General features: G+C 43.3%; 1 protein-coding gene across 2 annotated transcripts in view; it reads left to right on the forward strand.

Moving 5' to 3' along the window:
* EPHB1 (EPH receptor B1) overlaps positions 1-25,874 on the forward strand; it is a 384,580-nt gene that overhangs the window by 249,976 nt on the left and 108,730 nt on the right. For both annotated transcript variants that reach the window (XM_063132314.1, XM_063132315.1), the window contains exon 4: positions 24,766-24,921. In XM_063132314.1, the coding sequence (XP_062988384.1) occupies positions 24,766-24,921 (156 nt within the window). The remainder of the gene's footprint in view (positions 1-24,765; positions 24,922-25,874) is intronic.

The following is a 25,874-nucleotide window of genomic DNA, read 5'->3' on the forward strand; positions in this document are numbered from 1 at the left end:
TGCAAGGTTAACATCTGTAAGAGCTTCTTGGAAAACAGGAAGCTGCTTTATATCAAATCAGACTATTGGTTTTATATTATCTTCAGCAGCCTTCCCCAACCTGGTGCCATTCAGATGTTTTGGACTTCAACTCCCATCAGCTCCAGCCAGCATAGGCAAATGGTCAGGAATCTTGGGAGTTGTAGTCAAAAATATATGGAGGGCACCAGGTTGGGGAAGACTTGTCAACATTGACTGGCAGTGGCTCCCCAGATCTTGAAGAGAGGATCTTTTCCTGGCCCTACCAAAGAGGCCAGGGATTGAACCAGATGTACTCTACCCACTGAGTAATACAGCCCACCCCATGGAGTTTGCTAAGACAAAATGAAAGCATGACAATCCTGAAAGACAGGTCAGGATTGTTGTCCCCATATTGTAGAGTGTCAGTTAAGGATAAGAGATGATGGTTTGTCTAAGACCACCCAATGAATTCATGGCTGGGACAAGATATGACCCAGGGAATTCTTCATTGATAGCCACTTATGCTAATGTAGCTGAGCGGAATTCTTCAGTTGGCTTTGCTCTTTTAAAGCCAACTGGAACTGGGAAGATATATGAGAGAGAGAGAGAGAGAGAGAGAGAGAGAGAGAGAGAGAGAGAGAGAGAGAGAGAGAGCGAGAGCAGTGTCATGCACTTTATCTTACGTTTGTTTCCATGTCTCGTTATATGAAATGGTTGTTAAAAGATGAGTTATCCTGAGAGTAAATTTTACCTGGAGCGATTTCTCCTATGGCAGTATAGTAATTGCTATGCAAAGGCCTCCTTGCATCTTTTAACAAGCTCTTGTATCCACCCCCCCCCCCCGATTTATATAGACCTCACAACACTGAATCACCCTGACAAATATTTCAGAGGCTCTTGATTAGTTAAGGCTGGTGGCAACTTAAAGCGGACGTCTCACTGCTTATTAGTTGTGGCTGCAGCTGGCTTCCATGATAAATCTTAGCACCAGTGGGAACATTCCTATCGAAGCTGGATTGCGCATCTCTCTATCCCCACCACTGGTAATGGGTTATTCCATTAAAATGCAACCTTGTATTGGGTGCCTCTTTTGCCTTCTCTGATAAGAAAATTCATTGCTTTTTCTCCAGCCTTTAGAGAATTTAAACTCCCATGAAGTTGAGAGCTCCATGGAAATTCACTGGAAAAGTGAATTCCCAGATCACACATCTCCTCCACCCAATAATCCTTTAACAGTGCAATCCTATGCATGCCGCCTAAGTGGTGAAGTGGACGTTTCCCTGTGTAGTTAAAAGGATCCAGTGGTGATGGAGAAACGGAATTGCTATTGTCAAGTGCTTCCTTTTAGCCATCTAAACTTCCAGCTGCAGTTGGCTGAGAACTAGCAAATGTGTGCTGCTTTTTGTTGCCAAGAATATTATTTGGCAGCATGCATACACAGCTATTGGCTCCTGCCAGTTTGGGGGCCTTGGGGAAGGCAGGGGTCAGACTTGTAAGTTGATGTCCTGTAGTTGGTTTTTGTTTTAAAAAATGAACAGTATTACCAGAAGTGGTTGTGGGTCAGCTGAGGACTTTGTGGTGTGAGAAAAGAGGGGCTTAACCCCTATGTTGCATTTATGATGGAAATCATCTCCTTAGGGTACAATCCTATGCTGGTTTAGACAGAAGAAAGTTCTACAACTCGCAGCATTCTCCAGCCAGCTGTGCTGGCTGAGGAATGCTGGGAGTTGTAGGGTATTTTTCTCTCTAAACCTGCATAGGTTGCACCATTAATCTATTTGCCTCACAGGTTGATACTTTCAGAGACCATACTTGTGCCTGTAAGTTTCTCCACGTAGGGCAAATAACAGCTTCAGTGGGGTGATTTTCCATTGGGAAACCAGCTCAGGAGAAAATATAAAGCTTCCTCAACACTGGGAGTTCCAATTCAAATTGCCCCCATTTGTGGACACCTGTGCCTAGTGGAGCAGACAGTGTGAGAGAAGGCACAACTCAACATGCCTGTTTTTTTAATTGAATAGCCACTTATAAAGGTAGTAAACTCAAGTGGAGGGCTACCAGAGAACACTGAAGAGGACTACCAGAGCCATGGTCAAAAATCCTTTCCCAGTCAGCAGTTATAGTCTGCTCAGGTGTAGAGGCCTACTCCATTCATTAGAAAGGACCTACTGACAAGTGAAGTCCTACTTGTGAGTATTAAGCTGGGTTGGGACAAGTATCAGAGCTGCCAATAAAAAGCAGAAGAAGGGAGAAGCTGAGGATGAAAAAAATATCTCTTGAGCTTCTCTTCAGAGCAAACTTCATGCCGAGGAAAATGAAGGTGAGCTTTTTCCAACCTTTCCTTACTTCGTTGGCAACTGATTGGTGTGGGTAGGAAAGCCAGTTTAAGGGTTCTTCACCTCACACATGTACAAATGATTTACTTCCATAGTAGTTCTAGCAAGGAAGAGCAACTCTGCTGTTTTCCAACGCTTATAGTTAAGTCTTACTGACAAGTGGAATGTGTTTGGAAAATTTTGAATACATTGAGAGAATTAAAAGACTTTCAGATATCTCCTTTTTGAAATGTTGTCAGAGTGTCTAATGCTTCTTTGTGTCCTTCCAACTTGCAAACAAAATCACATTACTCTACAGGATTTGATGCACAGATAGATTCTGACACTAATTCATGCAAGAGGTAGTTTTCAAGGGCAGAAATAGTAAGCTGTTTAAGAAATTGCCATTAGTTGAAAACTAGACACAATTTTCTATCATTGAGGCTGATGGAAGAGAAGGACACCCCCCCCCCCCACACACACCCTTACACACACACTGCAGCAGAGATTTTACATAAACACTCCTCATTGTAGTTTTGGCCATGTTTCAAAAGGAAAAGGAAACATACATGTCTGGTGAAAGACACACATCAGAGTGTGTGTAGTTGTGGCCATTGTGTAGAGACAGTTGTGTCTAACTCAGTTGTGATTGGGTACACTTTTGATGGTGGCTCAGCAACACTGCTGTACAGAATCCGTGATAATATGACAAACAAAAATATCCCATACCAAGGATGTTGTTTCAGTGTGCAATCCTATGTATGTTTAGGCAGAAAAAAGTCTTACAACTCCCAGCATGCTCCAGCCACATTGAACCTTGAATGGCATAACTTTCTGGACTCATTTAAGGGACTAGGCCAGCCATCTCCAACTTGGTGCCCCCGGGAGTATTGGGCTACAGTTTCTGGAGGTCACCAAGTTGGGGAGGCTGGCCTTGGATGTCAGCTGTAGATTTGGAGACTTTGGAAAACATGTACCTAGCTATTTTTTGCTCCTCTCCTTCCTCTTGACCTACCAAATGTTTCAAGCAATGAAGTATAGCAATTGTGTGCTTCCCCAGTATTGTGGATTGGCAGTAATGGGGATTTAATCCCATTTAATTGCTTCTTTGATGGAAAATGCCTCTTGAACATAAAGTAAGGGTGGGCAACTTGTGGCTCTCCTAATGTTTTGGTCTATAATTCCCATCTTCCCTCCCCATGGTCTATGCTGGCTAGGGCTGATAGGAATCATAGGCCAATAATCTAGAGAGCCACAATTTTCCTACCCCTTCCAGAAAGTGTACCATGTGAGCCTTTCCCCTCAAATGATTTTGGCTTGCCTGGCCTCAGGCTGAGTTAACGTGGTGCTGATTTACTTCAAGTTGAAGAAGATCAAATTCCTTGTTTCTTGACTTGGGGAGGTTCACCATGACAGTGTTTGACATTTTCAAACTAGTTTTATTTTATTTTTTTAATCTACTGCAATGCTCCTAACACTTTTATATTGTTTTAGTTTATTTCTTTGTATTTTATTCTTTTAATTGTTTTTTTATTGTATGCCTTCTTGAGGTTGCTTTGAAAAATGGCAGGGACAAAGGCCATTAAATAATGAAATAAAAATTAAAATGTCTGAGGACCCCTGCAGTATTCTCAAACCTTTATCTAGGCAGGCGGAGTCACCTAGGAATTCCTAAACAGAAAACGTTTCTGACATCACATTTTGAAGGGAAAAAATTAAGTGAGGATAACTGTTCTTAACCATTTATTCTGAATTTCTTGCTTCCCATCTATGGCAAACCAAGTAGGTCTTCCAAGGTCTTCCTATTAAATGCCTTTGTTATCCAAATAAATAATGGTTAACCAAATAAAGATGTGCAAAATCTCAAACATGTATTTATTTGAATATATTAAAAAGTTTCTTCACTAACTTCACTATCTTCATTTTGTGTGTGTGCTTGATTGGCCCTAATGTATACATCTACTGTTTGCATGGTAGGCTCTACATAGTTTTATCACATAGTTGAAACACTTCAGTATGGGGAAAGCAAAAACTTCATGTAAACATAGAGATAAAAAACAATAAAATAAATGTGTGTTTGCCTACACACACACACACACACACACACACACACACACACACACGGCCTTGCTAGATGGAGGTTTAGCCCGGTGCTCGCCCTGGGATCGCCCCTGTGTGTCCAGATGACGCACAGGGGATCCCGAGGTCAGGCAGGGGTGAAACCTCCCTGGGTGCGGGGTAAGTGAAACCCCATTTAGCCTGGTTTTTCCCGCAGTCCCAGCCTCAGGTTGGGCTGAGGCCGGAACTGCGGGCATGTGGACCGTTCCGCCGCTTTTCCCGGCTACCACACTTATGCGCGAGTAGCTGGGAAAAGCAGGGGACGGGCCACAGCGTTCCTGCCCCCTTCCCCGATTTCCCCCCATGACCTCCCCTGGCCTCCGATCCCCCCCTGTCCCCACATCCATGTCTCTCTACCCCCATCCCCACCTCCTGTGTCCTGCTGCTGCCGCCACTGATGTCCCCAGCTGCTCTGTCCTGCTGTCGCCGCCACTGTCCCCAGCCAGTGTTTCCTGTTGTCGCCATGTCCGGCCTGCAGGACATGGCAACAGCACGCATCACAGGCCAGACATGGCGACAACAGGAAATGGCAGCTGGGGACAGTGGCGGCAGCAGCGGGACAGAGTGTCTGGGGACATCAGTGATGGCAGCAGGACACAGGAGGTGGGGACGGGGGGATCGGAGGCCAGGGGAGGTCGTGGGGGGGAAATCGGGGGATGGGGACGGGGACGGGGGGACCCTATTTTTTTTTAAAAAAAAACCCCTTACTTTTCCGGTGGTGCACTCCTGTGCACGCTGGCCCCTTTAACAAAAATAAATAAATGGCGGATGCGACGGGGCTTCGTCGCGTCTGACGTGTAGATAGGCGCAACGGCCTGTGCTAATTGTAGCACGGCCTCGTTGCGCCTGAAGCACCAATTATCAAGTAGGTCTAGCAAGGCGCGCGCGCGCACGCACACACACACAGAGTTTGATCCTGATTTGTTTGAGCTAACTGCAGTTAGAATAAGCTAATGTATCTTGGGTCTGCATGTAACAGTAATAGGGGTGTATGAGAATTCCATTTATGATCACGCCTCATTTGAAAATGTCATGTTCACAATCCAGAGCATGAGCAGAAGAATGTTTTTTGAGAAATGTTCACAAATTCATGAAAATTGTGATCACATTGGAAAAATGGGCATTTTTCAAAATGCCCAGTTTTATGGTTTAGTCTATAGGGGAAATGTAAGCACTTTTGAAAACACACACACAGAAATGCACTTTTTTCCCATTCAAAGTGCACACTTATTCTGATCAAAAGGGAAATGAGAACAAGGTGAACCCAGCTTGAAATTGCATTTTGGAGAATTTCGGTGAGCTCGAAAATCGCTGCTTCTTCCATGCTTCAATAGCAAAGTTCTGTTTGTTCAAAGCTTTCTATCTCCTCCCCTTTTGTGTGAAGGTGGAGGGGTCGAAGGGGGGAAGTGTGTGAGGCTTATGTCTGAACCGGCCCTCAAGGAATCTCCACAGGTTTGGATGCTGTTTCCACTATGCAAACCAATTTGTTGATTTAGGGCACAATGCTATGTATGTTCAGACTGGAGAAAGTCCTACCAATTATGCAGGCTGGGGAATGCTAAGAGTTGTAAGACTTTTTTCAGTCTAAACATGCATAGGATCACACCCTTACAGAAGCAAATATATTTATCAGCCTGCTGCTCACCCCCATCCCTGCCCACAACTGCAAATGTGTCCATATAAGTATTTATAGAAACTAGTTGCACATATTTAAAATTCTCCTTGTTGTCGACAGACTTGCCAAAAGAAGCTCTTTAAATTGCAATTGAATTGTTAGATGTGAGTCAGGGTGATTTAGCATTTTTTGGTTGAAGCACACTTTCTTTAGAGATTAAAGGATTTTTCCTCCCACCCACAAGTTCTAATAAAAATAGAAAATCGAAGGCCTTTGTTTGTGGTGAGAAGTAAAGCATCACTGATTCATGTGCATTATATATATATTGGCTCACAAAAGAGACCCTTCTCCTTGCAGGAGAATATATGGTAATTATACACATAGGGCAGGTTTCCCCCTTAGCGGTTGTGTGATGGTCATTGTGCAGTTGTGGCTTGTGAATTTGCAGCGTTTCCATAGCATAAGTGATTATGTGACACTCACTGTCAGCTCGAAGCTGCCCTTCAAGCTCAAGCCATTTCGTTTGATGGTGTTTAGACTGCTGTGTAACCTTTTTGGATGTCAGGGCTCTCTTTTGCTGTTTTTGTGTTTTAGCATATTGAAATTCCAGACTACACAGAAACACATTTTGAAGGTTGTGGGGTGGGAGGGGGGGGGAAGTAAGCAATGACATTGATGTTGAAATAGTAAGGCAACATGTTCTGTTCCACTAGCTGTTGCGTATGTCCGACTTACAGAAGTGGGTTATTTATGGGTGTATTTATGAAACCATTTCTCCACACTTTTCAATACAGGATTCCCAAAGCAATGAACAAAGACCCTTTAAAACACTAAAATATAACTGATAAAACAGCACATAACAGCATAGAGTAAGAGTTAAGAGCAGCAGTAAAACCACAGGGGCCATTAAAACCATGTACCATATACAGGGTTGTGCTTTTAGGCTGCAACTCTGCAGCTTAAGTGAGTAGAACAGGATGGCAAATGCCACCCCCCACACACACCTCCACAAGACACCAGTGAAGCCCTCCTCCCACTCCCAATAGGACACTCCTGAGCTTGGTGTACCATAAGCAACCAGAGCAGTCTGTCTCTTGGCTGTCCTATCCCACCAGATCAGCTGACCCCAGGTTCCCAGTTGCCTCTACACCAAAACTCACACCCACGGATTTTGGAGAAATGCATCACAGAATCAAATTAGTTTGGATTTCGATGAATCTGACCTGTGGATTCTGCAGTGGACTGGCTTTGCAGTTCTGCAGACTTGTGGACCAGATTTTTTCCCTCCTGGAACGTTCACAAATTTAGTCATAGAAAAATATGTAAAATAAAAAGACATCAGCCAAAAATGTGTTAATGCATGAAACTACACATTTTGGGGGTTTGGGCATGGGAGGGGGGTTTGCACATTTTCACAAATGTGAATTTGCACGAGTGCAAATTTGTGTGGAAATTAGAAAACTCTGGTTCTGCCTATGAGCAGATCATGGAACCAAATGCACCTGACAGTCCATGAAACAGACAGAACAGATCTTACAAAATCTGTACATCTCTACTTCTACCATCCCTGACCACTTGATTGCTAAATCATTCAAAATTTAGCACTTTGATCCAGACTTAGTCATGTTTGGAGTTGAGCCACTGACATTAATTGGACTTAAGATAGTCATGACTGATTCTAATTAAGTCTGGATCCAACCCTAGAAAATAAAATGGTTTGTGTATCTCAAAACCATCAGATTAGATGCCAAACGTATAACTAAGGGGCAGGCATTCCACAGCTGAGGTGTGGCTGCCAAGAAGGTCACACATTGGAGCCAGTGTGGTGTAGTGGCTAAAGTGTTGGACTGGGAGTTGGGACTTTGGGCCAGTCACAGACTCTCAGCCTAACCTAACTCACAGGGTTGTTGTGAGGATAAAAATGGAGAGGATAATGATTATGTACACTGTCTTGGGTTCCTTGGAGGAAAAAAGGCGGGATATAAATGCAAAAAATAAATAAGGTCATTTGATTAGAAGAGGCAATGTTGGGTTTAGCTGATAGCATAGAAAGTCAATCAGATGTTCCCAGTGATGGTGCTGGGAAGGCTGAAGACTTGGGCTTTGAAGGAGCAGGAAGTTTGCCATGTGAGAGAATGAGAAGTCTCTTTCTGTTGCATGGAGCTTTATGGAAGAAAAGGGAACCCAAGAGGAACAATAGCTGTTGGAAAAATAAAGTTGAGAAGAGCATGAGAAGACGTCAAAATACAGAAGTTACAGAGAGATTTTTCATTCCCCTACAGGGTCGGGCAACCTGTGGTCTTCAAGATGATGCTGGACTACAGTTCCCATAATTTATGATTGGATGGGGCTGATGGGTGTGGGACTCCAGCAGTATCTGGAATGTCACAGGTTGCCCATCCAAACTCTTGACTTTAATTCTTCTCAGAGAGGAAAATTTAGGATCTGACTGACATTCAGTCCTCTTCATCTCATCATGATTCCAGCTCCATGGATGAGGCAGGGTAAGAGATGGGCGAATGAGCAATGTTCAAGATCATTAGGATTCTCTGGATGTCATCTTGCCACTCTTCTTGTGCCCAATTCCTGTTCGGGCTTGTGATTGCTGATCACTGCACAAATCGAGCAGTGATCAAATGTGAAATTAGTCCAATTTCCCCCAAATTTGTTCAGCTTTTCACCATAAACTGAAGTGGGGCTTTCAGTCTGCAGCGGGAATTCACATAAATTAGGAAATTTGTGAAAAATCAAACTGGGGAAGTTGCACACATTGAACACTAACACATGTCTGGCAATTTGCCAACCTTTTTCAGTGGACATGTGCTCACAAACACTTTTGGGGCTTCAAACAGGGCATCCTCGTGTGAGCAAAAATGAAATTCTCAGACATCTCTAGTACATGGAAGCCATAGGTATAGCTGCAACAGTTTCTGAATTCTGCTCCATGTGATATTTTTGATAGATATTTGATAGACTTACTGCATCTTTTTTTAAAAAAAAAATCCTGCCTTTTCTCCATGGTGCTCAGGGACATTTACATGTTCTCTATTTATCAATATAGTAGCCTTGTGAGGTAGGCTCAGCTGAGAGATATTCACCCAATAAGGTGTATGACTAATATTGTATTAAGGAGACTGCAGTCTCTTAAACAGATGATGTAATCTGCCTACATTAGTAACTAGAGTCTGATGCATATTCTGTCCTCTGCTTGATGCAATCAGAATTCCTTTTCTTTCTTCCTTCCCTGCCCCCATGTTTGATTTTGTGCTATAAACTCCTCAGGACAGGAACCTATACTCTGTAAAGCACCATGCACATTATAATGCTATATAAATAACCACCTTTCTACTGCTTATCTCTGCCAATAATGTCCTTTACCCAGATTGTACAATTCATGGGACTGTGCCTAGGCTGGGCACTGTCTCTGTTTTGCCCCCGCCTCCGTGTACACTATGTGATATGCTGTCTGGTAAGAGCCTTAGATAACTTCTGACTTCTACACAGTATTTTGCACAAATGGCAAAATTGCACAAATGGCAAAGTCGGAGTAATACAACTCTACCACTCACCAGTTTTTCTCACCCCTCTCCAGCACCATTCAAACACTCTCATGTGGCACTGGCCAGGTAATGTACCTGTTAGTAATTCCTGGCCAAAAAGGTGCTAGAGAGGGGGACATTCTTCATCAAGGCAAAAAGACATTCTTCATCCTGAAAGGGAACTAATCACACTAGGATTTTACCACTTTACTCCTTCAGTTGGAACAGAAACATTATCATTGGCTTAATGGGAGTTGAATGTAAGGGCTTTGACAGTCCTCTGCAACAGTAGCAAACAATTTTGGATAGGAAGTGAAAGATGATGTACTCAATTGAAGCTACACAGGAATGTAGGCAGACAGACTGTAATTATCAGAGAGAGATGCTAATTTGTAATAATAACTAAGAAGCACATTACAGATTGCAGAAATGTGCAAATGAGCAAGTTAAGTAGTAAAAGAAACCCATGCATTGTATAGCACAAAGTGTACTTTGTTGGCTTATTTTGACAAGAATCATGCAGATTGATTGTCATTAAGAATAAACAAGCACAACCCATTAACGAAGCCACCAAGTGGTCCAGATGGCAAAGTCGGGTGGCTCACTGTACCCCTGCTGTCCTTCCCACCACATCTCTTCCTTCTTTGTTTGCCATCTAAATTTAGCCACTACACTCTGGACTATGGAGACCTTTGTCTTTCTCACCACCCAACTTATCTTCACAAGTGCCTGGCCCTGGACTATTCTGATTACTTTTCAAAGATGAAAGAATAATTGTTTAATTTTGCAAAATAAATAAATAAAAATATATTTTTAAAAATGAAGCTACCCAAGAAACGATATGCAAACTGCTGCGAATCTAGGCTTTGATCCTGAGAACCAGAAGTGGAAGGAGGTTTACAGAAAGGGATCTCTCTGCAGTCCCTGAAAAGTCTCTTTGGAGTGTCAAAGAACGCTCCTGAACAGAGTAGGTTGGGCCACAGTGGGCTGTGGTCAGAAGGAGGAATTGCCCAACTTGGGTGAAAGCAACTTGCCTGAGTGGCACTCTGCTCAAATAAGGTGTCTCTGCTCAGTTTGGTCTGCTTCTTCCATCAGCCCCCTGTGCTGCATCCTATGCTGTTCAGGATGGTCTTTCAACCTTCCAGAGATGCTTTATCAGGGGTTGCAGAGGGGAGCAGAGGATGGAGAACAAAAGGACAGGAAGGGTTCCTTCCATTCATTTCCCCTTCAAAAGTTTCACCCACCCACATGCATGCAGGGGGTGGGAGCAGATTCATGAGTACTGAGTGTAAAGTCTAAATGGAGGAAGCTGCACGTGATTAGATGAATGCTGCCCAATGGTTTTGGTTTTACTTTAATGCAGTGATGGAGGTGGGGATCTGAATTTCTTTCTTTCTTTTATTTGTAGTCCACTTTTCTACCCAAAAAATAGCAGCCAAGGTGGCTATGAGTTGAAGGGGGTGAACAAAGCTTTCCTTTTGGACCATTTTCCTGAACCAAATCAGGAAAGCCCTGAAGCAGCTTGTGAAGGAAACAATACTTAGACCCAGTATCTTTTCGATAAATGTTCAACAATGATAAAACAAACAAATGGGGTTTGTTGGGGAGCAGCGTTTTATTTATTTATTACATTTATATGCCACCCCATAGCCGAAGCTCTCTGGGCAGTTTGCAAAGATTGTGGTGGTAGGCTCTTCTCCAATCAACATATGCCTTCCTGAACAGCTGTATGTGGTCATGTTCAGGAAACTGGCCTTCACTGGTATCCTGATTGTGCAAATACATCTATGTGCAAAAACTCTGCAGTTTGTGTTGTGGAAAGTGGGAGTTGCAAGTGGGGTTGGGAAAAGGAGAAAGGCTATAGAACTGGAGATGCAGAAGGAATGAGGGTGCAATCCTATGCATGTTTAGTCAGAAAGAAATCGAGCTGTAGGACTTTTTTCTGTCTAAACATGCATAGGATAGCTTTTGTGGACCGCCCAGAGAGCTTTGGCTATTGGGTGTTATATAAATGTAATAAATAAATAAATAGGATTACGCCTTAAAGCAGATACTAAACAACTTGAAGGAGGGAAAAGGGAAGTTCGAAATTTCCCTGTCTTCTCTCATCTATTCAGTCAATCAATTATCAAAGCAAACTTCCTGCTGTTTTTCAAAAAATAAAGACTTGGAATTGGAATGAAATGACAGGAGCTTGTTGACTGGGAGGCTGTTTCAGAAGGGGGATAATACAGGGGAGGGAAGCAAAAGAGACTAAATGGGTCAGATGGTGTTTGTTAGATCTTTTGGCCTACAGCTCCCATATTCCCTCACCATTGCTGGCAAGCACTGATGGGAACTGTAGGCCAAAGCATCTGGAGTTACACAAGTTGCTCACCCCTGTTGTAGGGGAAGCTGCTTTGCATGTGGAGATGGAAAGAAACCAAAACATAATATTGAGCAGCACCAGACAGAGATTGAAAATGCAAAAATTCCCAGAAAGCACCAGATCTCATCTGCATTCTTCCCAGAAAGAGATGGGAGAGGAAAGGGAAAGGAAGAAACCCTTGCCATTCAGAACTAAAGAACGGACTTTCTCGAAAACTGTACTCCAGCCTAATTTAGCTGCTGTAATGCAACCTTCCTTCCTGAGAATTCTTGCCCCAGCCTGTTGGTAAGTGGTTTTGTTGAAGATTGTTTGCAGCATAATTCTAAGCCTATTGAAGGAGAAGTAAATCTCACTAAGTTAAATGTGGCTTGCTCCATAATAAGCGTGCTGAGCTTTGCATCTTAAGAATATCTGTGTTTCAGTATTGTTTCTTTTTAATGTATTTTTTGTTGTAATGACTTTTGAAACACTACAACTAGTATTTGACAAATTAATAGCAAATATATTTGTTACTTATAATCGTATAATTGGTATTATGGTATAAAATGAACAAATAAGTCACTTGTTTCTGCAATTCATGGGTGACTGTGCTCTGTTTTTTTGAACCTGAATCTGCAGATACTTGAAAAGCGAAGGTTGGAGTAGTCTGACCAGTGACACATTGATTGCCCTAAATATCCTCATTGATTGCTATAATTGTAGCCACTTGGTGCAGCATTAGTTACACTGCACTGTTCCTTTCCTGCCATTAGAATAGCAGCCAAAATAAATAAATTGCAATAGTCATAAAAGTGTGTGTGTGTTGGGGGGATCCAGAGTGGGAAAGGCAAACACAATAAATGGTTTTGGCTGGTATTTGACTCTTGATTGCTAACAAAAGAAACAATGTAGGGAACAAATGACAGTTTTATGCAAAACGGGTGCCTTTGTTAATCCTCCTGCAGGTTCTTTCACAGCATTGCCAGAAAATAGCTATGGTTAGTAATGTCTAGCAACCGGGAAACTCTATTAAAAAAGTCATTGTTAGATTTTGTTGGCCATAGCAGGAATATAGTAGTGGAGGAGAAGAGAATAATCAAATATTAAGTCTCAGGGGATATGTGGCAGGGACATGTCCTTTGCTTATATTAAAGGCACCATGTACACTGATGGTGAATTGTCATTGTTGGAACATTGTTGCTGAACCACTGCTAGTACAAGCAACTATAATGGGTGGATAGATTTGGTGCCTAACCCACCCCACACCTCTTAGAATAGACTTCCCCCAACTTGGCACCTGCCAGATGTGTTACACTGCAATTCCCATAATTTCCATCCAGAATGGCCAATGTCATGCAGGCTTGGAATTATGGGAGTTGCAGTCCAACAGTTCTGGAGGCAGTGCTTGGTTGGGGAAGGCAGATTTAGAAGAATGTTTACTACATCAGGATCCAAGCACTCATGAGCCTTCATTCTATATGGCTCTCTTTCTGGCCTTCAGCTGAGTTGCTGTCATTATGGTGGTCATGTGTCCTCTATTCAAAGGGCTGTCAGAGGACAGTCCTCTGTTTGAAGGTGTCACCTATCTGAAGGATGGTCCAGTCCCAGGCCACATTAAAGATAAAGAACTGAAAGAGGGAGGAGCCAGGGGCCATCTCAACAGTTGGTATCTGGACTGCAAACTACACAGGCACATAGGTTACATCAGAGTGGTATTGTATTCCTATTTAAATAAAGCAAATTATTTCTAAATTTGTGTCTGTGTATATAAATACACCTCCTTTCTTTTCTCTCTTTGGCATTCCATTTCCTCTTTTTGGGCAAAGTGAAAGTGGCCATCCTCATGATCATTTATTCCCAGATAAGGAGATGTCTGAACTGTCTCTGGATAAATCTAACACAAGGGCACTTGGACCAGATTTTATGACCTGCATATTAAGTGGGCGTGTAACAAAATAGCATTTAGGTGATGGAAGGCTAATTGGATGAAAACCTAGAAGAAATGTATTTATCCCTTAGCCAAGTACCAATGGATTGCTAACTTGCTATATAAATACTGAGTATACATGCTGCTAAATCTAGCCTATTTCCCCCTTGTTAGAGCAATCTGGGACATGTTTTGCGACACCCACAAGTTACATCTGAGCTGCTACTGCTGCTGCCGCCGCCATCTGTTTCACTTAGTTAATGGCAAAGCTACACAGAAGAGACCGTAGGCCTCTATCGAAGCTTTCTGAGCATCGTGTGTGTGTGTGTGTGTGTGTGTGTGTGTGTGTGTGTGTGTGTGTGTGAGAGAGAGAGAGAGAGAGAGAGAGAGAGAGAGAGAGAGAGAGAGAGAGAGAGAGAGCTGTGTGGCTGTAAGTCCCTTGTTCAAATCTCACCTCAACCATGAGCTCATGAAGCAGTCTTAGTCAATAATTATTCATGTCTTCTTTATTTTAGGATACTGGATATATAACTCTCCAGTTTCAAATGGGATTGCCTGGGTGCCTCACAAGGCAGGTTTTTTAAAAAAAATTTATTTATTTATTTATTTATTTATTTATTACATTTTTATACCGCCCAATAGCTGAAGCTCTCTGGGCGGTTCACAAAAATTAAAACCATAATAAAACAACCAACAGGTTAAAAGCACAAATACAAAATACAGTATAAAAAGCACAACCAGGATAAAAACCACACAGCAAAATTGATATAAAATTAAAATACAAAGTTAAAACAGTAAAATTAAAATTAAGTGTTAAAATACTGAGAGAATAAAAAGGTCTTCAGCTGGCGACGAAAGGAGTACAATGTAGGCGCCAGGTGGACCTCTCTGGGGAGCTCGTTCCACAACCGGGGTGCCACAGCGGAGAAAGCCCTCCTTCTAGTAGCCACCTGCCTCACTTCCTTTGGCAGGGGCTCACGGAGAAGGGTCCCTGTAGATGATCTTAAGGTCCGGGCAGGTACATATGGGAGGAGGCGTTCCTTCAAATAACCTGGCCCCAAACCGTTTAGGGCTTTAAATGTCAATACCAGCACTTTGAATCGGGCCCGGACCTGGACTGGCAGCCAATGAAGTTGTAAAAGGACTGGCGTAATGTGATCTCGCCGGCCAGTCCCTGTTAGTAAACGGGCTGCCCTGTTTTGTACTAGCTGAAGCTTCCGGACTGTTTTCAAAGGCAGCCCCACGTATAACACATTGCAGTAATCCAAACGAGAAGTTATCAGAGCATGGATAACTGTAGCTAGGCTATCTCTGTCCAGATAAGGGCGTAGTTGGTATATCAACCTAAGCTGATAAAAGGTGCTCTTTGCCACTGAGTTCACTTGTGCCTGAAGTGACAGTTCTGGATCCAAGAGCACCCCCAAACTACGGACCCGATCCTTTAGAGAGAGTGCAACCCCGTCCAAAAAAATGACAAGTGATTAAAAAGCAACATTAAGGATAAAAAAGGATACAACTACAGGATTTACAGAATGACAGCAGAGATTAGGAATAACATGACGGAGATCTTTTAAAAGCCCAGGCAGATAAAAAGGTGTTCACTTGCTGCCCCCCCAAAACCAGACTTGGGACTTGGCAAGCCTCACTTGGGAGAGCATTCCAGAGCTGGGGTGCCACAGCTGAAAAGGCCTTCTCCCCAGCTATCATCTCCCTTACTTTCAAAAGTGAGGTAAATAGAAGTGGGCCTCTGAGAAAGTTTTAATACTCAGACAGGTTCGTTTGGGAGCAGATGAACCCTGGGGCTGCATTCCTACATCTCTGGAAAATGGGACTTACTTCTGAGCAGTTACATAGGATTGTACAGTAAGACACACACCCCAGCTGTTAATTAATTTATTTAATAGCACTGAGCCAGATTTTTTAATCTATTTATTTTTAACCATTCATGTGGGGCGAGGGGAGGGTGAAAAGAAACTGCGCCTGAAAATTGTGGGAAAGGGTGAGCATTTTGGAGAAATTTCTCAGGATGCAGGGCTTCCGTGTTCACCTTACTGTATGGAGGTGGCTGAGGTGTGTGTGTGTGTGTGGTGTTTCTTTTACCATTTTCCCATTCTGTCTTTGCGGTCTTTCTGGCTGCTTGAACCTGATGGGGCATGGCTAGATGAGGGGGGTGGATGCTGACGATCTCGCGATTTTATGATTGTGTGATCGTCGCCCTCGTCTATATGTAGCACGCGACGTCCCAGGGAGAAGAGGACGTCACGGCCACCAGTTTGTTTTGTTTTTTAAATCCAAGAAGAGCGCAGGAACTCTCCTGCGAAAAATGTATTTTTTTAAAAAAACAACACACCTCCTGCTCCCCACACCCCACCCCTGATGGGCACAGAGCTCTTGAGGAGCTCCGTGCCCGAGTCCCGTGTCCTCGCAAGGAGCTGGGACAAAACTGCAATGACGGGCCATAAGTTCCCCGGTCTCGGGATCACCCAGAGACTGCGGAAAAATTGGAACTAAATTGTAGGGCGATATCCCGGGCCAAGGGAGGGATTGTCCCTCCCTTCTCCTGGGGTGCCCTGTGCGTCATGTGGACGTACAGGGATGATCCTGGGGCAATCACGGGGATATCGCCCCATCTAGCCATGCCCATGGAATACCCCCTAGAGGACTTAACCAGGACTTCCTCCCCCTGTTGTTGTTATTAAGAGGACTTTGAATAACAACAAAGCAAAACCAGAAATGCCTCGCTCAGCTTTCAGGCACTGGAAAGCCCCAAGGGAGGAAGTCCTGATGAAGTCCTCTAGAGGGCTTTGTATACAGAAAGCTCAAGCAACCAGTGAGGCTGCAGGGACAGCACAGGGGGGAAATGGTAAAAGACAGAGAAACCACACCCTCAGCCACCTCTGTACAGGCAGGTAAGCCAAGAAGCCCTGACAACTTTCTCCCAAATTCTCAACATCCCAATGAAAGAGGCAGAAAAACAACTGCCTCTTTCGCAGGGAAATAAAGAGGTTGCGAAAGTGCAGCACTACGGCTTTATAAGAGTATTGAAGTGCACTGACGAGGCCCATCACACATTCCATATATCATTTTCAAACTGCTTTCATAGTGTTATATGCTGCTTGGTTTAGATCTGGCCCAGGTTGGATTTTGGCACAGTACCAGTCTACAACATGGAACTAACAATGCTGGCTTGACATGCAGGAAAGTTATAAGAGATAATGTATGTGTTCACCTGTTATTCTCATCAGTCCTAATCAACATAGTCAATGGTGAGGAATCAGGCAAGTTGTAGGCCAAAACATCTGGAGGGCCACAAGTTCCCCAAATATGAATATGAATGTATTTCCTGGAGTAAATATGGAGTTGATTATTTTATTTTTGTTTATTTGAGGGCTATTTATTCCTTACCCTTAAATGAAATTCCCAGAGTGGCTTGCAAAATTTTAAAAACACAGTGATGCACCAGACTTTATGGCAGTAGGAAATCAGGAAAAACCTCCTGACTGTTAGAGCAGTACGACAATGAAATCAGTTATCTAGGGAGGTTGTGGGTTCTCCCACACTAGAGGCCTTCAAGAGGCAGCTGGACAACCATCTGTCAGGGATGATTTAGGGTGGATTCCTGCATTGAGCAGGGGGTTGGACTCGATGGCCTTGTAGGCCCCTTCCAACAATGCTATTCTATGATTCTTTGCCTATATGCCCCCAAGAATGCTACTTCTAAAGAACCCCACTGACACCTGCAGTGAGAACTTGATCTGTTCTTCTCTATGAGCCCTGCACCCACCTTTTAGTGAGTTTTGTGCCCATCTAAGGACAGATCTTTCCTTTCCTTTTATCGCCTGAAAGAACTGGGAAAGCCAGAGACCTGTGTGTGTTTTGGATTAGAGGCTAAAGGACTCCAATAAAGATTAGATGGCCTGCTATCTCCCAAGGAAATTGCATCAAAGTGGATGCTCCCGCTTGCTCCTGTTAATTTCCTCCCCTTGGCTGTGAGGAGATGCCTCATATCCTGATGCAGCAGGCAGGATGAGAGGCACTTTCCATTATCTCAATCACTGCACTGTTTATGAGACACTTAATATGTTTCTTTACGAAGCAATGTGACTGTGGGTGATGGATTCCGTGTGTATGAAAGAATGTGGGTGAGGTGGGTGAGTGGGAGAGTGCTAGAAAAAGTAGCACTGATGGCTTTTTACATTTACACAGGTGGACGCTTGCAGAAAATACATTAAAAATAATAAAAAATGCATTTTGTATGTGTCGCTCCTACGTTGTTGTTAGATCCCGTCACCCCTTTGCGTTTTCCCCTGTACATTAAACACAACATTCATTTGGTTTTTAATACTGCTTTTTAAACTTTTATTTATGTTGGTTATCCCACGCACATTTCTTTTTGTATGTATTTAAAATTCTTCTCTGTAAAGAATGTATTTTGTTTTGAAGACACATATTTGTATTTTCTAAACTAGTTACCTTTTCCCCTTTAGATTTGCGTTTTCTTCTTCATACTGTTTACCTTAAAAATATGTTTAAGAAAAACTTTCTCTTAAACCTTGGAAACATTTTAAACTTTTTAAGTTGAGCATATTCAAACATTAGTGCAGCAGGTGTGTACTTTTTAAAAATATCTTTTCTGTAAAATAGCCCTTTTTAAAAAGAAGGCATCATTATATACCTCTGGTTACCTTTCTAGTGAATGACACGGAATGCTATAAAGTTCAGATTGATGTTTCCTGAAATTTGAATAATGAGCAGCCTCAGTTTGTATGTTTTCCAGCATCTTATTGAGAAAATCTTCTCCATTGTTTATTTACCCTTGCTTTGCAAAGTACATCACGCATTACATCCACCTTTTCAGTTTATTGAAAATATCACAAGTATATAGGCCCTTACATAATGTATTTTTTTTTAAATAACAACAACAACAACATTACAAATAATATTGTTTGCACAATCCCTCCAGGAATGGTTCATTAAATTTCCTGGTTCTTCTTGTAGACAGTAATGTTTTGTTTCCTTGCTTTCTCTTTTTTTAAAAAATCTCATTTTTATTGTTTTGGGATTTCCCCCTTCACCTTTATCTATATTTAGTTATACATATTACAACTTTGCGATTTTTCCTTGTCCATAAATTCTAAATTTAACAAATGTCGGGCAAAATGTTCCAAGTTACATTTTTTAAAAAGCGTCTGACTCACATAAACTACAGCCCCAGAGATTGTCTTGCTTCATAGCACTGGGGTTTGGATGAGCAGAATGCTTCCTCCTCGCTCATGAGCCATTCCATGTAATCTTTCCTCTACTGGCCTTCTCTGCTCTCCATGCACCTGCAAACAGCTTTTTTCTGCTGTTGTTCCTCGTCTTAACCTTTCAACTAAGCATGCACAGCCCAAACAGGGAAACCCTTTCTGCCTTTATTTAACAACAGAGGACTTTTCCAATTGTGTGTGTGTGTGGAGGGGGAATAGTGGGAAGGAACAGGATTCTCTTGCAAACCTCTACATCCTTCTAACCGCACACACATCCCTACACAGGTCACCAACTTTACTAACGGGATGGATTTGTGCAGGGCTAGGAATGAATTCCCCAGGGAATTCAATGTTAATGGGTCCCAACTCTCACTTTCTACTTCTTAAATGCCAGCCTGCCACTCTCCCTTGATTTCTGGGCACTCTGTACATGCTGTCTTTCTCCACTCTTGGGATCTTCAGGAGAAAAGACTGAAAAGGAAAAAAAAGGAGCAAGTGGGTAGATCTTAATGACTAAGAACATAGCTATACATCATGAAATGTATGGTTTAAGTGTCCGCTGAAGCACGAACACACTGGGTGGTCTGAAATCATTAAGTCACAGTCTCATGAGCAAAACAAAAACAAAACACACACACACGGATTATACCTCCCCAGGATTCTTAAATATTGTGTTGGCATCTCTATGCATGTTGGCAGAGGGAGGTGAGTGCCTGGAATCTCAGTAATTTGTACACCATGTGATGGGGCAGAAGGATGGTGTTGCACTCATGTCCTGCTTGTGGGTTTCCCATGAGCAGCTGCTGGCCACTATCATGATAAACTGTTAAAATACTGGGAGAATAAGAAGGGCTTCACCTGACGTTGAAAAGAGTATAACGTCGGTGTCAGGCAAGCCTCTCTAGGGAGCTCCTTCCACAGCCGGGGTGCCACAGCAGAGAAAGCCCTCCTCCTGGTAGCCACCTGTCTTACTTCCTTTGGCAGTCTTAAGGTCCAGTCTTAAAACTGGACATGGCAATAACTGACTATTTCAATATAAACACTCCTGGGCCAGATCTACAAGAAGCAGGATATGACACTTGGAAAACATTTTGAAAACTCTCTCTGGAGTGTGTCCTGGGGCCCAACAGTTCTCACTACTGTTATAAACCTTTTAAAGCAGTAGTGTAGATCTTGCCCTGGTGTAAGAGACCTACAAGACAGCACTGGGCCTTTTAATTGCCAAATTTATAATCACAAGTGCAATTGCACCAAATAGTTTACAGTCGTATACAATCAATCAGAGTTTCCAAACAACTATATCAGTTATGCTGATCATCCTTTTATTCTGCAATTGCCCTGTCTTATTCATGGAATTTTACAGGGTGACCAGATGTCATCGTCTTGTATCTGTAACCTTCCCATGTTTCCCACTGGTTCTTCCATCATTTCTCTTACGCAAACATGAAAGAGGGAAAGATGAAATAGCTGCCCAGTGCCTTTGGACTGCTAGAGCCATCTTCTCAGAAATACCCTCATTTCTGTGATCTGTAATGCATCCCAAAATATACTGAGAAGTCAAAGTGTGGTGAGGGACAGCTGAGGTCACTATATGTAATTTCGGTCTGTAGTGCACTATGGCTAATAGTTGCAGCCCTTGAACCATTGACTGGTGTGGGGCTCTTCTGGTTACAGTTTGAAGAATGTATAGATAAGGACAAGCTTTCTTTTCTCTCATCTCAATTCCATTCCATTATAGAGTTCCAAGTTTTTTATTGAAGTGAATAGAAACTCCCCTTTGCATAATATTTTGGTCAAATTCCTTCTCTGCTCTTCTCAGCAGAATCTTTCCTGTTTTCTCTCCTACTGAGTTACAAATGTAGTTAAGAATGTAACTCTGAGATCTGTCCTAGAGCACCCTCAATCCATTATCTTTCATTCACAACATAACTGATACACAGAAGAATTTTGGGGACAGAGATAAAATTCATTGAGCTTTGGGCTGTATGCCTTCCATGTATGTTTGAACAAGCAATCCTCTGTCAGTACACAATATTTTGTATATAGTATCACAAGCCATGCAAAGCCGGTTGATTAATGATTCCTCACACTGGCAAGGATTAAAGGATTATTATCGCTCTAGTTGGAGAGGGCTTCCTATTTATGAATTAATTGCTAGCTTCTGGTTGAATGAACTCTGAGGTGATGGCCTAGAAATGCATTAGCCCTGGGTATAGTTTGTAGGGAGATAATCGAAAGATCCTTCAGGTTGTTGTCATGAGTCTACAGGCATTCTATCTAAATGAATGATGAAAATGTATTAAAAAGCAACCTGAAGTAAGTTCTTTGAACAGCTGAAGGCTGAATTCAACTAGCAACCCTCCAGATGTAGTCTTGCCTCTTCTTTTCTCTCACCCTCCTTGATTCCTGTTTCTGTACCTTCCTGTCATGAAAGGGGTTGGGAAATCTCATAAGCCGTCTTGGTTGCTGTCATAGCTTGGATGTTCTGCATGCAAGGGCATATTATTATTTTGTGATTATGCAAAGCAGGCACCCACAGCCAATCAGAGTGAAGAGAAATGTGTAAGTGAGAGTAAGCTGTATGATTTTCTGCCTTTAATGGCACACCATCCATCATGATGATTAGATGAGACAATTCTGTGTCAACCTAATGCTTCTTAACTTTGTTTTAGCTTTATAAATTTATTTCAGCGTCTAAACTTCCCACCCTTCTACTGCTGCATAAACAACTAGCTATTATGCAAAGATTTCACACTGGACTCATGTCAACAGCCCATTTCAGCTCACCCATCTCATTAAGACAAATAACCTGGTTGCCCCAGCCCACTCTATATCATTCAGCATTAGCATCTTAGAGTTAAAAACCTAGAAGCGGCCTTCGCAGAACATTGAGTCCCAGTGGCTTGGTTAAATTTTGCCTGCAAAAATATGCTCCTGCGCCAAACAGTCCCAACTAGACTGCAAAGAACAGTGATGTTTAGGATACAGTCAATTGTGTGAGAAGAACTGGACTGAGGCTACCAATTGATATGCCAGGCCACTAGAATCCTGATGGCTGGCAATCCTTCCCGGTTATTGCCAAGAAGCGTTGGCGAAATATCATAGCCTAAAACTCTGATGTGACTTAAAAATAAATAAATCCATGTATTACTCATCTTCTTGTTCTGAAGGTTAAGGGCTGATCACTGTAATTTTGCATAGATATTATGGATACCTTAACCTAAAGAACAAGAGAAAGAAGTAACAAATGATTCCTAGGGCCTTCCTAGACGAGGCCTTAGCGCGCCTTCTGACCCGGCTTCCGTGCTGTGTGTCCAGATGACGCACAGGGGAATCCGGAGACAGGCCGCGCTGAGGCCTCCTCCAACGGGCCATAAGCCAATGCGCTTATGGCTCGCTTTTCCCCCAGCTCCGGCCTCAGGCCGGGGCTGGGGAAAGTGTGGAGAGTTCCGCGGCTTTTCGCGGCTCCTCGCTTACTTGTGAGGAGCTGCGAAAAGTCATGGACCTGGCACAGCGCTCATAGGAGCGCTGTGCCCATCGGCGGGGGGGTGAAGGATGACAGGGTGGGTGGCAGGGTGGGTGGCACGGGGGGAGGGCGGGTGCGATCGCGCCACGCGCCGCCCGGGCAATGCCTGGCATGGGGCGGCGCAATGCCGCCCCATGCCAGGCATTGCCCGGGCTCGGGCGGCGCGCGGCGCGATCACACCCGCCCTCCCTCTGTGCCACCCACCCTGCCACCCACCCTGTCATGCTTCCCCCCCCCCCCCGGTAAAAAAAAAATTAAAAAACCATTTACCTTGTCCGCTGTCTTTGGGCTGTGCCCGGCCCCTTTAAAAAAAATTAAAAAATGGCGGCCGCCGCAGGGACGCGACATCCCTACGCGTCCGCCGTGTGGTAGCCTGGGGGAGGCGCACTAACGTTAGCGAGCCTCGGCCTCGCCTCCCTGCCGGCGTAAGCCGGCAGGTCTAGCAAGGCCCCTAATGAACACAAGCAGGAAATGCTGTTTGTTATGACTCAGCAACTGTTTGAGGGCATCCAGCAGTTTTTATTAGCCTTGTAGGTTATTACAAAATGTTTAGCAACCTAGAATGTATAGTTTATATACATACATGTCATAGAACAATCTGAGCAGTGGATCTAGCAAGCAGCAGCAATAGTCTCAAGAAATTTGAAGTAAGTACCAAATATTACCAACCTGCCTGCATATTCCAGTGTGTCAGAGGACATCTTGAATGGTAATTCTAGTATGACATCAGAATGGGAATACTTAATTAAAATTTTGAAAATCCTCTTTGACCAGCATTCTTCAAACTATGGGTTTAACTGGCTCCCTTTCAGAGCTAGGCATTACTGCTGTCTGTGGATGTGGTTTGTGAAATGTTTCAGGGATAAAATGGATGGGAAGTTATACTGAAGCAATGCCTGAAGAATTGCAGGCTGTTCCATTATGTTAATCAGATAACTATCTTCAATATTACAAGGCTGGAAGAATTTCCATGGGGAGGTAGCTCCCGAATTATTACTTACAAACCATCACAGCAAGAAGCCTTGGGCATGAGAGAGAGAGAGAGTCAGAGCCACTCCAGAGTAGACTTATGAGTAGCTGCACACACAGTGCTTTCTGTTGATCCCTCTCCTAGTGTTCATGAGTTGCTGCTCCTTTAATGATAACTATGTATTCAGCCTTTGTAATAGTGCTGCTCTGTGCTAAACATAGGTCAGGCTACGGAGGCCTGCAGACATTACTTTGACACTATTGCAGGGGTAGTTGGCTGACTGGTGCTTACATGGGGGCAATCACAACCTACTAGAAGTGCACAAACAAGTGGTGAATTGCAGCAGGGCCGCAGTAACTTATATAGACATCTTACATCTCCAAAGAGCAGTGAAGCAGTTGGCCTGTGCATTTAAGGAACCCCACAAACTCTGCAAATAATGCACACTCTATCCAATAATTTGCACGATTGTGCCCTCGATGATTGTAAGCTCACAAACCTGGAGGCTTGCAATCAACCTATGAAAGATGGGAGGGGCAGTGGAGGCGACCGTCACCTCTCTGTTGTCCTGCCCTGCAGATTTCACTAGATGGGCTTTTTTTGTCCATCTAGCCAGGACACTTTGGATAGGGAGAGGAGGAGATTGGACAGGTCTCAGGATAGCTTATATCCTGGCCTCTCTAGTCTCCTACCCTCCCTGCCAATCAAAACACCCCACTTTCACCCTCTCCAAGGTTGCTTTTTCCAACTTCGGAAAACAGCTGGTGCAGTTCTTTCTGTGCCAGCTGCAAGGGGCCTGCGTTGGGGGAATCGGATCTCCAACTGTCCCTTCTGAGGTTGGAAAACTGCCTCTGATCTTGAAGGGGGGGGGACTCCAGTCATATGGCCCCTCAGACGCTGTCTAGGCACCACAGGACTTCTCCTTTAATTAATTGCATCTATTCTGTCCTCTGGCTTTCCAGAACTTGGTTTTGTTTCCTGACATACTTTGTTTCTAAAAAAAAGTTAAATGGTGCATTATTATTGACCATAGGACTGTAATATTTTTGAATATTCTCTTGGTGAAATGCAACCCCCCCCCCCCAAAGGTAAATTCATTTCATTGCTTGATAAAAAAAGAACTTGACAACGTTTCTTTCCTTCTTTCATGTTATTCCAGCGTGCCCAGCAGGGATGTTCAAGGCAAACCAGGGTGCAGGGGTTTGCACACAGTGCCCATCCAACAGCCGCTCTACGTCAGAAGCTGCCCCCATCTGCACTTGTCGCAATGGTTACTACCGTGCTGACTTTGATCCTTCAGAAGTGGCTTGCACAAGTAAGTAATAACATTTACTGCTGAAAATACCTTGAGCTCAAAACTCATCTCGGGAATTTGTTCTCTGAGAGACTGTTAGTAAAGATTTAGAATGAATCTTCAGAACAATGTCTGTGAGGGATGTCCCCACAGTGGATCTATTCTTGCTAAGTGGGCCTGATGGAGAATATTCATAAGAACATAAGAAGTACCATGCTGGATCAGACCAAGGGTCCATCTAGTCCAACACTCTGTTCACATAGTGGTCAACCAAATGAAGACCAGGGGCCAACAAAGCAGGTCATGGTACAACAGTACCCTCCCACCCATGTTCCCCAGCATCTGGTGCACACATGCTTACTGCCTTGGATACTGGAGGGAGCACATAACCATCAGAGCTAGTAGCCATTGATAGCCTTCTCTTCCAGGAATTTATCTAACCCCCATTTAAAACTATCCAAATTGGTGTCCATCACTACATCTTGTGGTAACGAATTCCAACTATGCACTGTGTGAAGAAGTACTTCCTTTAATCTGTCCTGAATCTCCCACTAATCAGCTTCATGGGATGACCCTGGGTTCTAGTATTTTGAGAGAGGGATAAAAATGTCTCCCTATCCACATTCTCCATACCATACATAATTTTGTACATCTATCGTGTCTCCCCTTAGCCTCCTTTTTTCCAAGCTAAACAATTCCAGCAGTTGTAACCTTCCCTCGTAGGGGAGATGCTCCAGCTCCTTAATCATTTTAGTTGCCCTTTTCTGTATTTTTCGCAGCTCTAATATATTAATAGATATGTGGTGACCAGAACTGTGCACAGTATTTTAAGTGCGGTTGCACCATAGATTTGTATAAAGGCAGTATGATACTGTCAGAAATTCTCTACATTGATACGGTATGACACCCTATTATATCAGTTATGACATCACCTTTTCTTATTGTTATGGAAATTCCACAACACTATTAATCTG

The sequence above is a fragment of the Elgaria multicarinata genome, chromosome 8, assembly GCF_023053635.1.
Source record: "Elgaria multicarinata webbii isolate HBS135686 ecotype San Diego chromosome 8, rElgMul1.1.pri, whole genome shotgun sequence".
NCBI lineage: Eukaryota > Metazoa > Chordata > Lepidosauria > Squamata > Anguidae > Elgaria > Elgaria multicarinata.